Source organism: Spodoptera frugiperda, chromosome 26, assembly GCF_023101765.2.
Source record: "Spodoptera frugiperda isolate SF20-4 chromosome 26, AGI-APGP_CSIRO_Sfru_2.0, whole genome shotgun sequence".
Classification (NCBI taxonomy): Eukaryota; Metazoa; Arthropoda; class Insecta; order Lepidoptera; family Noctuidae; genus Spodoptera; species Spodoptera frugiperda.
In genome coordinates, this window is record NC_064237.1 from 7,000,218 (window position 1) to 7,013,695 (window position 13,478).

Sequence of the window (13,478 nt, forward strand, 5' to 3'; positions counted from 1 at the left end):
TGGTGTGCACCCAGCTTATGCTTACATCAGATGATTTATTTTGACGTTTGACAATACAAATGTTTTTTTGACGTCAGACTGCATTTTCAGCATTTCATTGTTTACAAAATTTAATTGAAAGTAATTTCGGTTGAGTGATCCTTGATTAAGCATAAAATAAGATGTCTATTGGATCAGTTTATGAAACTGCATATAGAGGAGACTTTAACCAAGTTAAAGTGAAGGTTGATGAAGATCATGGATTAATAAATGCACCAGACTCTGTAAGATTACTTTTGTTCTAATAGAAAGTATGCCGGTATAAGTAGACCGGCTGCCAAAAAAAAAACGTATTTAAATGCTTTAACAGCGATTTAATTGACCATGTTTAACCAGTTTAAGCATTCACAGTTTGCAGGAATGATGAGTTTAGAAAAAAAAATGTTCAATATTTTTTATTTTTTGGTACAACAAAAGGGATATAAATAAAACTTTTATTTTTCAGAATCAGCGACTACTTATTCATTGGGCGGCACTGGGTGGGAATCAAAACTTGGTGGACTTTTTGTTGGATTTAGGGAGTCCTGTTGATCCTTTAGATGACACCAATTCAACTCCTTTAATACTAGCCTCTTCAGCTGGAAGAGTGGAAGTAGTAAAGTTATTGCTAAGCAAAAAAGCTGATGTTAATAAAAAGACAAGTAGAGGCCAGTCATCTTTGCATTATGCCTGTTCAAAAGGTCATGTAGAGGTAATTACAGTAAAATAAAATATGCTGATATTTGTTCTAATAATGTTTATACACTACTCCTAATCATATACATATATTTCCAGGTATCAAAGTTACTATTAAACTTCGATGCGAATGTCAATGATGTTGATGTTTTGAGTGCAACACCTCTACATCGTGCTGCAGCACAAGGCAGAAACAATATTGTAGAACTCCTTTTGGCATCACCTCAAATAAAAGTTGATATGTGTGACTCTACGGGTTCAACACCTTTGTAAGTATTATACATTTTATTTTATTACGGTTTTTCTGTCAAAGTTGTGCAAAGTCTAATAATAATATTATTTTCAGACATATAGCTTGTGAAGAAGACAGAGAAGCAGTGGCATGCATGCTGGTCAAAGCTGGAGCTGACTTAGAAATAGCTAACAAAGATAAGAAGACACCCCTTGACTTGTGTTCTGCTAAGTTGAGAAATGTTTTGTCTACTTTGGTGAAATAAAAATAGTGTATTGATTACTTAAATAAAACTATTTGCGTATATAAGTCATCTATATTTTTTATCGTATAAAACTAATTATAAACATAAGAGTACCAAAGAACCGAATGTATCAAATGGATCACATTTCTCGGGTTCAAAAACCTAAAAGCCAGATTAACTGGTGAACAAAAAAAAACAATGTACAATGTCAGTGTCACTATGTCATAATCATATTGTCAATGCCAGTTGGTCGCCAAAGTTAAATTCCAATCAATTCTATATTCCCATCAATAATGTAAACAATGAAATAGACTACTTATCGATTTTCTCTCATTTGATAAATTCCAAATTTAGTTTCTAAATAAAACGTGTTATTTTTAAAATGGATGAATCCAAAATTGAAACCCTTTTTGATTTAAATAATGCTATATTTTCTAATCATTATTTCTTAGTGGGAGGAGCGTTTCTCATTTATTTGGTGTATCGAATATTTCATTCCTTACTTGCTGATAATAATTATATGCGAACAAGGTATCGGACCCGAGGTCATACATGGAGAAGCATTCAGTGTAACAAATCTGTACCCTACAATATATACGTGAGTTTATGTTCACTACAGATTTTAAATAATATTTTTTATGTTCAATATTAGTAAATTAAATTTGATTCTTATTCCTTCCAGTGCACAAATTGTTGTAAATTGATGCTACCGGTAGTGGGACTATTTTGTGAATGTTGTGCTGTAAGTGCATGCAAGAGATGTCGCAGATCTGTTGATAAAAAATTTAGATGTAAACCAGTGTCTTGGCCTGCTGATAAACCGTTTTATCATCACTGGGTTCATGGTAAGTTTTCTTATATTTTTTATATTTAGATTGAATATAATTTACCTAACTAAATATTTGTGTAACTTGATTTGCTTACTTACTATTCGAGAGAAATAAGTTGTTTCATTATTATTTTTTATTGTTAGTGGGAACAAGCCAATCAGATGAAAGTGAGGATCACAATGAAGAAGGTTTAAAAAAATACTTCTGTGCTTGGTGTCAAAGAACAAAATTGTGTGCTCATACAAGTAATCTAGAAAATGAGGTAAATTCTCTTAATTTGTTTAACTTAAAACTTATGTAATATTTTATTGCTGCTTTCTTCATTTTTATTGAATTGGAATGTGTTTATTGTGAACTGAAATTATTATTTCAAGTTTATTAACTGTGTTTGAGGTGTAAACTGAGAAATTGGGACTTGTTTTCATGAATAGAGAATCTTATTAAACCTCCTTAGTTAATATCAATACTTTTTGTTGACTATACTCTTTTTGTCACCACTTGTCTAACTTTCAAGCTTATTTGTCATTATTTTTGTTGTCACTGGCTCCAAATAATGAAGTTTCCATTGAAGTTTAATGTAAATAACATTTTTCAGCAATGTGATTTTCAAAAGTACAGGAATATAATTATTCCACCTGCATGTGTACAGTTAGAAAGAGGAGTTGTTTCTAACATTAAACATCCAGGTGACAGTGACTGGGAACCATTCATTATAGTAGGTAGGTGTTTACTTGAAGAATCATTATTTTTCTAGAGTATGTTTATTTTTTTCATTTTACATTACAACTGACCTTCACATTCTGTTACAACAGTGACTTAAATTACATACAATAGCAATTTAACCTTCCTTCACAGTTCCTTGTTATAATTGGATTAAAGGGAACATTTTACCTATTAGAGTTACAACTTTAATTAGCTTACTGGTATAGATTTTCTGAATATAAATTTGTAATGAAATGAAAAGAGAAACCAATCACTTCTGTTCTACATGATGGAGAGTGAGGCTACGAAACACAGAATTTTCGAAAACGAAAAAAAATCCTTGTAATACTTTACTTGAAACAGGGCGAAGTTGCATCGTAAAAACTAATTTAGGTCAGTGGGTAGCCCTAGGGTTAATAAAAAATATATTATGTTTCAGCTAATCCCAAGTCTGGAAGCAACAGGAGTGATGAAGTTCTATCTTTATTCAGGGGACTGCTGAACCCTATTCAAGTAAGTATTTTATTAGTAATTATTTATTTAATTTCAATTATAATATTGATTCTTCCAACTTCCAACCCAAGGCAGCTACCACTTTTTCCAGGCAGAAGCAGGCATTATTGCTCATTAATTTTCCTAAAAGCTCCCAATTGATTTCAGGTGGTAGATATTAGTTCGACTTCTCCCGAGAGTGTGGTGCGATGGCTGCCACCGAGATGTCGCATACTCGTCGCTGGCGGAGACGGGACAGTAGCCTGGGTTATGAATTCGTTGTTCTCTTTTCCACATGTCAAGGTATTTTATTATAATTATATGAAAATATTCTAAAAAGCAGTAAATTTAATACCAAATTAATTGCATAACAAAAATAAACAATGATGTAAATATTTATATATTTCCACCGCCCTTTGAAAGGAAAAAGTTCTAAATTTGACTGGTATATTTAAGTCTTATTGTCCCGACTTCCAGTCTAGCTATTCTATTAGTGACTGGTTCATATAAATGATGGTTATTTTTTAGGATTTAGTGTATGTTTAAAAAAAAATGATGGGAAACATTAATTTTTATTCAGGCGGCTGTTGCGATTTTGCCCATGGGTACCGGAAACGATCTGTCTCGTGTGCTGGGGTGGGGCGCGGGCGGACACACCTCTCTGGATGCACACAGCATCATCAGCTCTGTAAGACAAGCCAATCATCAGCCATTGGACAGGTAAAATATTTTAGATTATGGTTAGACTCTGTATTGACGTTCAATTCATTTTCAATAAATTTGCCAGAATTAAAATACATAAGGAAACCTACACGTAAAAGCTAGTGTTATGTAGGTTTATTTATTAATAAATAAATATGTAATATTTTCTGGATCGTCATTACAAATATCAAGGTCGTTGTGATAATACAAATAACAAACTATCAACTCATTAACAAAAAAACATTTCTATGTACGACAGAAAGTCTGGTTTTATTGTTGTACTTAATTAATCGTTGAATCTAATACAAAGTGTTATTGTTTACAGATGGAAAGTAACGATAATGCCGAAGCGCAGTAGACTGGCCCGATACCGTCAGCCGCGCGTGTTGTACGCGTACAATTACGCCAGTATCGGAGTGGACGCGCAAGTGGCTTTGGACTTCCACCACGCACGCTCGCAGTTTCTCTACAGATACGCTAGTCGAACTCTTAATTATGTAAGATTATTTATACTCATGTGGTACATCAGGCGGTCTCATCGTTTAGGCCCCCCATTTGTCCGTTGCACTGCGTTCACATGCCATAAAAATATATGGAAAACGACGCTTCAACGACGCAACGCAACGAACAGATGGGGCCTAGCTTTGAAAAGTTACTTATAAACAAATTCTTGGTTAACTGTAATGCTTATTTTTGTGAATATAGATGGCTTACGCATTCCTGGGAGTGGGGCGTGCGCTGGACGACGGCGGGTGCGGCGGGCTGGAGCGGCGCCTGTGTGTGTGGGTGGGCGGCGCCCGCGACCCGCTCGCCCTGCCCCCGCTGCAGGCACTCGTCGCGCTCAACATCCCGTCCTGGGGAGCCGGCGTTGATCTTTGGAGTAACTTACCTCTTATTACTGCCCAGGCTCAATAACAAGCTCTCTTTGTGTTTGAATTCTATCTCCAGTAGCTAAATCTATCGGTGTAGGTTATTGAGACTACTTGTATGTTAAATATCGCATCAGTTGCTATAAGTAATGTAACAATATGGTTATCATGATATTTTTATATTGCGAAGTTTTATTACTGATTTTCTCACAATATTATCATTGAATTAAAAACATAACATAATATAGGTAAGCTTATCACGTTTGTTTTAAGCAAAAATAATCTTTACTAGCTTGTACAGTAGGAACTTACTTGCTTGCTTGTTAAAGTGCATCATTAAACAAACTCATCACTTGTACCTCTAGGCATGGGAAGTGAAGATGGCGTGGGAGAACAAAGCATCCACGATGGAAAGCTTGAGGTATATGAAAATCATTTATTCTTGCTTTAGCCCTGGTAGATTTAGGCTGTCCTGAGCCACAGCGCATCGCGCAGGCGGGTCCGCCGCTCACAAAACTTATAATCCACACGCTGTGACGTGGCGCGCATACGATACGCACTACTGGTTTCGGTCGCGACGGATTACGGTTGCGCGATGCGCCGTGACTCAGGACAGGGCCTTATAGACAAATATTTATTAAAATGACTCTTCTCGTAGTGCCAAATAATTTGCGCTCTCGAGATGGCGCTAGTGTGTCATTAGGGTCTATATGGGTTGGTACAATCAGCCGATATTGACGCGCCGAGAATGGGGCCAAAAGTGGCTCCAAATAGGACAAAAGTTAATAATTATTATTTATTACAGGTGGTTGGAATTTCCTCTTCATTCCATATTGCGAGATTGCAGTGCGGCTTAGCAGAACCCTATCGTTTTGCACAAGCATCTAGTCTGAAGGTTAATTATTATTTGCACGGTTTTGATACAAAAGAGAAAAAAGTAAAAACAACATAGGCGTAAAACCTATTAAAATGTTATACCCTATGCGCCGTAACAAGGTGCGGCTGACAGATTCAGTAACGTTTCGTATCACTCTTGAAAGTTGCTGCGATTTAAAAATTATGCCTTACTATTTTAACTGTATCACATTCCTATTATGTTAAATCATTCAGAAGTGTAGTTAATTAAATTTTAACCAACCGGAATGTTCTAGTCTTTAAATAAAATCTAATGAAATGAAAAATAAAGTAAAGAGTTATGCGTATAACGTAAAGCCATAGTCGTGTTTAGTGATGGGATGTACTGCTACGATGGATAGGCAGTCGATGTTTTTTTTAGAATAAAAAACGTCGTTCAATTATCACTCTTAAAAAACCTTTAATTATGTGGGTAAATCTACTGTAGACGCGGCTCCTCTGCCCGAACCACAGTGACTTTATCTGAGCACAAATATGTAGTAGACATTTCCGGCGCATTTTTAATAATGCGTGGTGGTACTTAATCTGAAAGATCGTGGTTGCTTTAGTAACATATACAAACTAATATATACTTATATTCTTCACGGTTCTGTAAAACTGAAACCCTGAAACACCTCAGGGCTCGGTCATAAAATATTTATTTTGACAAGTATATACACGTAGTTAGACTGCACAACTAAATAACACACACATTTAATAAAAAAATTAAAGAGAATTAAATGTATGCTGCGAGTATCGATAGCGATAAAAAAAAAAAAATTTTCTAATGTCCATCCCTAAAGAGAGACGTCAACGTCATACTGGCATCAGTCAGCCGCACCTTGTTACGGCGCATAAGGTATAGTACCTAAAATCTGTATGCATTTTTCAGATTGAGTTGGAGGGATCATGTGCCATGCAAGTGGATGGAGAGCCTTGGATGCAGGGCCCCGCTACTATTTTAATTGAGTCCGCCGGTCAAAGCCTTATGCTGCGGGCAAATGCGAAACAGCGTCGAAGTGAATGATCTGCATACAATACAATTAAGAAAACACTGGACGAAATACCCAGTGATTTGATTTATGAACCTCATTTGGCTTTATAATTACTTAATTAATTCTAGATTGAAATGTAAGGTGTTAGTTAAGTAATAGTGTTTGACTTGTTATTATTTAAATTAAAATGAAAAGTCCCACCACTAATCTTAGTGCCATTTTTTGATGCACACTTTATTTATATGTCTGTTAAAAGAGTATGGCAATATATGATAAATTTTAAAGTTTGTTTTATTTATTCTACTCATGTTGTATGTTTCTTAACATAAATATCAATTCATTTTCGTCTATTTTTGGATATATAGACATCTCTATTCTATCTTTTATTATGTGGGTGTTCCACAGGGCTCGGTACTGGGATCGGTTCTTTAGAAATTAGGTACAACTGAGAGCTGACCTTTCCTTACGTGAATGACTCAAATTCAAACAAAAAATGTTCAATAACAAGAATTTTAATATACAACCACCACAATGGAATTCTAAATATCATCTAACACTACTGAATAAGTCCTATATGACTAATTGGACACGTTTCATCTAGTATAGAAGGTATTATCCCTTTAAAGTACACAACACTTAGTAACATCTAAACAAGTACTATACATCAATAACATATCCATTGTAAATTGTGACTATCTAACACAGAATAAGAGTCAAGAACACAGACCGAGTATATATAATCTGTGGTCGATGTTTTTTTAAGGTTAGGTTAGGAACCTGTCTGTGAGGTGGCTACCAGCCTGTCTTTATCCAATATTTTCGAGTATTGATCTTATACACATTATATAGAGGAAATAAAGTAAATATAAAAATATATTTTAAAAATAGTGCCCCATAATATCACATTTCTGAGATTATATAGTTTAGTTTTGGGTGAAAGGAAAAAGTTGTTTTAATTTCTTTTAATTGCTCACAAATATCCTATCCATGACATGCTGAGACACCTTTATGCTTATTCATTTGTATTATACCCATGTTTTGGGTGCGTATTATCAAACGGTCACAATAAGTAGAATTGACAGGCTTATGGTCATACCATTTCACTGACAAATATGTTCACATCTCCTTTGAATTCATTTATCAAACTACACTTGGGAGCAAAGAAACAGCCACTAGCATTTTTCTTTTCATTTTAAAGAACTCTCTACTCTAGGAAGGTGTAGAGAGTAGTACAACAAAATACTATAATTTTAAAGGTAATTAAATTGCCGGCCGGTGGCCCCGTTTCTTTGCTCCCAAGTGTAGTTGTCAATGTTAAACATTGGCTAACAAGAACATCTGAACTTATACATGTATTATTTTGTAACATTTATTATAGTAATTTATTTACCTACCTAACAATAGTAATAACATTGTCAAAATTTAAATAATATCAATTAAATAGGTTACATTTTTATTTATATTAAATTGTATAGGAGTGTGACCAAAACGATCACTGTGTTAGGACACTTGAGTGGAAGAATTACACAATAGGTACATTCTTTGGATGACTAAACATATAAAAACCTTTATCATACTTTACTGACAAAACAACTGTCATGTATATCTTCTGATAACACATATCGCAAGTTATTTATACTTCTTTAAACACTTATTTGTAGACTTTAGTCTATCCAGAAGTAGTTACTGTACTTTACAAGTAACAGTTACAAGTATGTATAACAAAATGAGATACTCTACCTCACTGACAATGCTAACTGCTTCGTTTTGTTAAAATAAAATGGATACATAATAAGGACACTTAAATATAGCAAATACCGACTCTCCGAGACAAATATAAACATTCGTCATTGGAATGTTATAAGTCGCACATCAGAGCCAGTGTATTGTGTCTGACCTCAGTTATAAGATCAGTATGTGTCTGTAATAAATACAAATATATTTTATGAGGAATGTATGTATCTCAAATTATTAAAAAACATCCAAAAATAAACTCTTAAAAGTAGTAATTTACCACTATTGTATAATTATGGAATAGTGTCTTATAACACCTTGAAGTCTCCATTTTGTTAGATTTTGGCACAATACAATAACAAAAAAAAAGAACATAACACAGCCCCGTATATTTACCATACTTAAAATAAAATCTCGAATCCGAGCCCTTAGAGGGACAGATAAAAACATTGCCAAGGTTACTTGACAACAATTCTTAAATTAACATTTCAAAATTATAACAGATCATAATTTTTTATTACACTGTTTGTCATAATGAATCATCCACACTCTTGCATTTGCTTCTTATTTATGAATGTCGCCTGAATATTAATATCATTTCAAGTATTGTTTCATTGAGCAATTTCGATGGTGATTTTTGGCTTATGATTAATGGGATAAATAAATTATTATCATTATATTAATTTAAAAAATCTGTCATCAATTTATATTGACATATATCTGAAAATTAATTATTTGTAAAACACTAAAAATAAAAAAAGCATCAAAGAAAATGGTAACTATAAAAACTTTCAATGTTTCACATTGGTAATCTTTACCTTTACTTAGGGCAATCCGAATATTGACAGAACTGAACTGATAACTTATTCTAAAAGAATAATAATTAATATATAAATTAAAATGTCTGTTTTTAGACCACTTACATTAACTAAATTACAAATAAGAACAAATAATCATAATTTTAAAGAATTATTAACTCCATCCAATTCTGTCAGAGGATTAACCATTTTAAAATATAGGGAATCAACTTTTGACACAAATTATTAAATTATTGCCTGACTAATCAGGGTATACTGATTTACAAGTTATTGTCTTGATACAAGTGTCAGCATTCTATAGGATCAGATGTGCGAATTATATTGAAATACTAAATGCATCTAAAAATCTAGTCCAATACACCACATCATCTAAAACCACTACAAAATTATGTAAAAGTACATTTGTCCTAAAATATTATTTCTTAAATTGTTCATATTTGATAGAACCATAATTCATTCTAAGTTGTTCTAAAAATACGAATGTTAAAATAGTGTGAGGTGCAAGCCTAACAAATGCTGGAATGTATCCTTTAAAGAATGCAAGTGGTCCTTCCTTAGCAGTACTGGTGATAAGATGAAGTATACCCCTGAATTCACCAGGTTTAGCGTTCATTGCACGCGTTTTCAAGACGTCCACAGGCTGGGTCATAGTTGTTGCTACGCCTCCCTGGAAAAGCAATAAAAAATTATTACATTTAGTCATACTACAGATATGTATCATAACATAATAAATAAAAAAGCAGCAAAACATTTTGAAACTCGGCAATTAGAATAACAGGTAAATGCTGCAAGAAATGTGGCTTGTTCACAAATATATACATAGCAAAGTGTTTATAGCACAAAACATAAATAAATTGGATCCTTACTGCTAATAAACTTGATGTGACATGAGTCACAACATTGTCATTGAAAAATGAAGTGGAAAGAAGTATTATCTTGATTTGGTCATAGAATGCCAGCTGTCCTATTGTCATGAGAGCTGCTCGACTGCATGTCATACTAGCTCCTGCCCAAAGTCGTGTTACACCTTCAGTTGCAGCCACCCTCCATAATCCATGCACAGCATTTTTGTAACTGTAATAATTTACCAATTGTTAAATACATAGAATTTTGGATGAGTCAATGCTTTATGTTATATTATGTGTTTTCCAATATTAGCCCTAGTTATATTGGTAAACAAATAGGAAAACTAGTAAATTGCACGAAGGAAAACATTCATTATTTTCCTTATAATACTACTACCATAAAGGCTAATTAGTTTATAGGAAATAGCTAATAGGTAAAATGTATACATACTTCCTTCTTTGCTCAGGTGGAAGTTTCATATCATTTTGCATTCGCACATTGACTAAATCTGCAGGGTTCCCCACAAAACCACCAGCAAGTCCACCCAAGCCAGCTATAAATGCAGACATATAAAATGGAATAGGCCCACCCTGGAAATAGAAATATAGGAAAAATGTAAGATAAAATAGGTAAAATACAGATGAATTAAAGAAAATGAGGACATAAAATTTATTAAAAAAAGATAGATGCTTACGTCTTTGGGTGTTAGCTGTTGTTTAGCCATTTCATATATTCCAAATCTAGCTGTTGAATATGTTAGCTGTCTTAGCAAGGAGGCTGAAATACCATTGTATAGACCCATGATACCTAAAAATTAGATATTAAAAAAATTATTATTAAAAGTGAGGTGGTGTAAAATTGTTTAAATTAATCAGTTCTATATATAATTCTATGATATAGTTAAAGTTTGGCTAGGAGCAAATAAATGTTTTAAGAAGAATATTTTTTGATAAATTTTAAAGAATAATAATTAATGATCACATTAATTTACTTGAAAAAATTTAAGATTTAGTTCAGAATTATTCATTAATTTCTTATTAGCTAATATTATACTTGTCTCAATATGTTTACCTTCGTTTCTAATAACTATCCCAACAAGTTGAAACATAGAAATGTTTTTTCCCTTTTGGGTTTGCATTTGAACTTTCAGCAGATCCAATGGATGAGTGACACAAGCCGCTCCAGCCGACGAAAATCCTCCGAAATACCATTTCGATACTCTCACTTCCTTCCGTAGTACTAACTCTTCTTGCAAACTCATTGTGTGAACTAGAAATCAAAGCAGATGTTTACATTTATATCATAACAAACCCACATGAAACTCTATTCCGTTACAGTTTTATTTGCTATAAATTATATTGTTCCTTCCAGTTCTACGATATCTATAAATACTGATTGATTTATACATTAAATATTTAATTTACACAACGGTAACATGTTTTATTCGCGGTTACTGTTTGAGATCAATGAAATATCAAACTAACCTTAATTTTTGAGTTTAAATTCTAAGACACATTTTTTTAAATTTGGTCAAAGAAGAAGCCTCTTTATTTTGATACAAGATTTACTTTTTTATTATATTTGAAGCGACAAACACATCCATTTTCGACCGACTGTTTCATGCCACTGTCTAATAATCTGTCAAACCAAACAAAACCAGCTGTGACAACGTCAACATCTTACATAAATCGTCTATTTGTCATTTTAAGTTTGACACGTTAGACAATAAAGGAGGCCATGAAAAATGCAAATTTTCGTTTTTTCTCACTTTATTGAAGTTCTTGTTTATTCATGTAAATACACTATAATGCAAAAATCAATCGTTTTTAGTTAATTTATTGATTAATTTTACGTAATCTGACTTTGTGCATTTTTGCATTCAAAGTACCTTAATATAAACTAAACGTCACGATTTATCCATGTCTCTGACGTAAACTTTGAAGTTTGACGTATGACGTAACTAAATAACCCGCTGGAACTGGAAAATAACCTTCAAAAGTTCAAAACGATCTTATTATTTCCAAGGTTGCTCAGGTTACTCTAACTGTGTGGTGTACTATAAATAATTACATTGGCAGACTTCCCTGAATCTGGCATTCCGTGAACAGAAATTATAAAATAATATTAAATTTTAGAAAAGAATATTTCGTAAAGGTACATTCACTTACTTCTTTATCTGTCACTTTTGTAAATAAAACAATATTACACGATTTTTATCACTTATGCACTTGTTTGTGGTAATTTTTTTTTATAATAATTTTATACATATAATAAATTAAAATATTAAATATAACCAAGAAATGTAAGTCCTAATAAACTACCGAACGCTTTCCAACTGGGTTTAGTTACGCGGAGCTTATGATGTTTCACTTCAACACGCGGCCAGTGCTCCAAAACACCCAGTAATGACTGCGTTACGCTTATCGTCCGCTACGGAGCTGTAGTGGAGTAGAAATCACATGTTACATTTCTCTTTAACTGATTCATTCGTGTTTCTTGGTAGTGGTATTTTGGAAGCTCGCTTTCATTGATTAATTTGTTTCAGAATGGCGTCAGATATAATAACATTGCTAAAACTGGACAAAAGTTTGTCAAGTAGAGTGGTTGTAGTAAAAGAAATCAACAAATGTGACAGTTCATTCATCACCAGTTGTTTGATAAACTATTGCATCAAGAACAAGACTGCTGTTGTTATAGTGTCAACTCACAACTCCCTGCAGCACTATCAAAATGTGGGCCTCAAAATGAATTACAACTTGCAAAGATATGTGGACACAGGACTAATAAATTATTTTAACTTTGGTGAATACTGCATAAACAGTTTGCTAAATGACAATAAACTGCCTGAAATTTTTGTGAAAGTGAAAGAAATAGTATTGTTAATGCGACAAAAGTATGAAACAGTTAATGTAATAGTGGACGGTGTTTCACATTTTTTTGACTTAGATTATACACTAAAAGAAGTAAATATGTTTTTCAAAGAATTAATTCCATTTGTAACTAGTTATAATAACTCTTTTGTCGTGTGTCATTGTAATGAAGCGAATGAGGATGATGTTACATGTGTTATGTCTAATCTCTTGATGCACAAAGCTTACACCGTGTTGGAGGTTGAGAGCCTAACTTCAGGCTGGAGCGCTGATGTATCAGGCCACCTGACTGCTAAGTATCCAGGACTGAAGTATGACAATGAACATTTATATGTCATGGACATAAAACCTTCCCGATATCTTTTCAAACTATTTGATAGAGGTGTTAAATTGTTTGCACCTGGCACTGTGTAAGCTTCATAATTATTATAATATTATATTGCCAAACATAATATTTTGTTATTATTCTTCTATTTGTAAATTATAAAATACCTATATTAAAATTAGTATATTGTGTTATAATCAGGTTTTTTATT

The 13,478-nt window shown here is 33.1% G+C and overlaps 4 protein-coding genes across 7 annotated transcripts; 3 read left to right on the plus strand and 1 right to left on the minus strand.

Annotated features, from left to right (window-relative positions):
- The first annotated feature begins 37 nt into the window (after positions 1-37).
- Positions 38-1,255, plus strand: LOC118264606 (26S proteasome non-ATPase regulatory subunit 10). The gene is made up of 4 exons (XM_035577170.2): positions 38-263; positions 485-730; positions 814-983; positions 1,061-1,255. Exons 1-4 carry the CDS (start codon positions 162-164, stop codon positions 1,209-1,211), a joined length of 669 nt encoding a protein of 222 aa, XP_035433063.2. The 5' UTR covers positions 38-161; the 3' UTR covers positions 1,212-1,255.
- A 156-nt stretch (positions 1,256-1,411) lies between these two features.
- Positions 1,412-6,958, plus strand: LOC118264602 (diacylglycerol kinase epsilon). Of its 2 annotated transcripts, XM_035577162.2 has the most exons (12): positions 1,412-1,788; positions 1,873-2,035; positions 2,164-2,282; positions 2,616-2,739; positions 3,162-3,235; positions 3,383-3,517; positions 3,795-3,934; positions 4,242-4,413; positions 4,622-4,796; positions 5,151-5,206; positions 5,591-5,680; positions 6,572-6,958. In XM_035577162.2, exons 1-12 carry the CDS (start codon positions 1,573-1,575, stop codon positions 6,704-6,706), a joined length of 1,599 nt encoding a protein of 532 aa, XP_035433055.1. In that variant the 5' UTR covers positions 1,412-1,572; the 3' UTR covers positions 6,707-6,958. The 2 variants fall into 2 exon arrangements, with proteins under 2 accessions (XP_035433055.1, XP_035433057.1); XM_035577164.2 differs by lacking the exon at positions 5,151-5,206.
- Positions 6,959-7,170: 212 nt separating this feature from the next.
- On the minus strand, positions 7,171-12,524 carry LOC118264604 (mitochondrial dicarboxylate carrier). 2 transcript variants are annotated; one of them, XM_035577166.2, is made up of 6 exons: positions 12,241-12,524; positions 11,144-11,341; positions 10,767-10,879; positions 10,523-10,662; positions 10,093-10,300; positions 7,171-9,893 (listed from the first exon to the last, which is right to left on the minus strand). In XM_035577166.2, the coding sequence occupies exons 2-6, from the start codon at positions 11,331-11,333 to the stop codon at positions 9,642-9,644; spliced, it is 903 nt and encodes a 300-aa protein (XP_035433059.1). In that variant the 5' UTR covers positions 11,334-11,341; positions 12,241-12,524; the 3' UTR covers positions 7,171-9,641. The 2 variants fall into 2 exon arrangements, with proteins under 2 accessions (XP_035433059.1, XP_035433060.1); XM_035577167.2 differs by lacking the exon at positions 12,241-12,524 and adding an exon at positions 11,557-11,724.
- Positions 11,985-13,464, plus strand: LOC118264605 (uncharacterized). Of its 2 annotated transcripts, none has more exons than XM_035577169.2 (2): positions 11,985-12,309; positions 12,618-13,464. In XM_035577169.2, exon 2 carries the CDS (start codon positions 12,619-12,621, stop codon positions 13,354-13,356), a length of 738 nt encoding a protein of 245 aa, XP_035433062.1. In that variant the 5' UTR covers positions 11,985-12,309; position 12,618; the 3' UTR covers positions 13,357-13,464. The 2 variants fall into 2 exon arrangements, with proteins under 2 accessions (XP_035433062.1, XP_035433061.1); XM_035577168.2 differs by having other exon boundaries at positions 11,989-12,226.
- The last annotated feature ends 14 nt before the right edge of the window (positions 13,465-13,478 follow it).

What these genes read in the sequence shown, in the direction of transcription:
- LOC118264606 (XM_035577170.2), top strand. Translation starts at nt 162, where the DNA reads ATGTCTATTGGATCAGTTTATGAAACTGCATATAGAGGAGACTTTAAC. An exon ending in GTTCAAAAGGTCATGTAGAG is followed by an intron (nt 731 to 813) that starts GTAATTACAGTA and finishes ATATATTTCCAG; the next exon opens with GTATCAAAGTTACTATTAAA. An exon ending in TCTACGGGTTCAACACCTTT is followed by an intron (nt 984 to 1,060) that starts GTAAGTATTATA and finishes TATTATTTTCAG; the next exon opens with ACATATAGCTTGTGAAGAAG.
- LOC118264602 (XM_035577162.2), top strand. Translation starts at nt 1,573, where the DNA reads ATGGATGAATCCAAAATTGAAACCCTTTTTGATTTAAATAATGCTATA. An exon ending in TCTCTTTTCCACATGTCAAG is followed by an intron (nt 3,518 to 3,794) that starts GTATTTTATTAT and finishes ATTTTTATTCAG; the next exon opens with GCGGCTGTTGCGATTTTGCC. An exon ending in CACAAGCATCTAGTCTGAAG is followed by an intron (nt 5,681 to 6,571) that starts GTTAATTATTAT and finishes TGCATTTTTCAG; the next exon opens with ATTGAGTTGGAGGGATCATG.
- LOC118264604 (XM_035577166.2), bottom strand. Translation starts at nt 11,333, where the DNA reads ATGAGTTTGCAAGAAGAGTTAGTACTACGGAAGGAAGTGAGAGTATCG. An exon ending in AACAGCTAACACCCAAAGAC is followed by an intron (nt 10,663 to 10,766) that starts GTAAGCATCTAT and finishes TTCTATTTCCAG; the next exon opens with GGTGGGCCTATTCCATTTTA. An exon ending in CCACCTGAGCAAAGAAGGAA is followed by an intron (nt 10,301 to 10,522) that starts GTATGTATACAT and finishes AAATTATTACAG; the next exon opens with TTACAAAAATGCTGTGCATG.
- LOC118264605 (XM_035577169.2), top strand. Translation starts at nt 12,619, where the DNA reads ATGGCGTCAGATATAATAACATTGCTAAAACTGGACAAAAGTTTGTCA.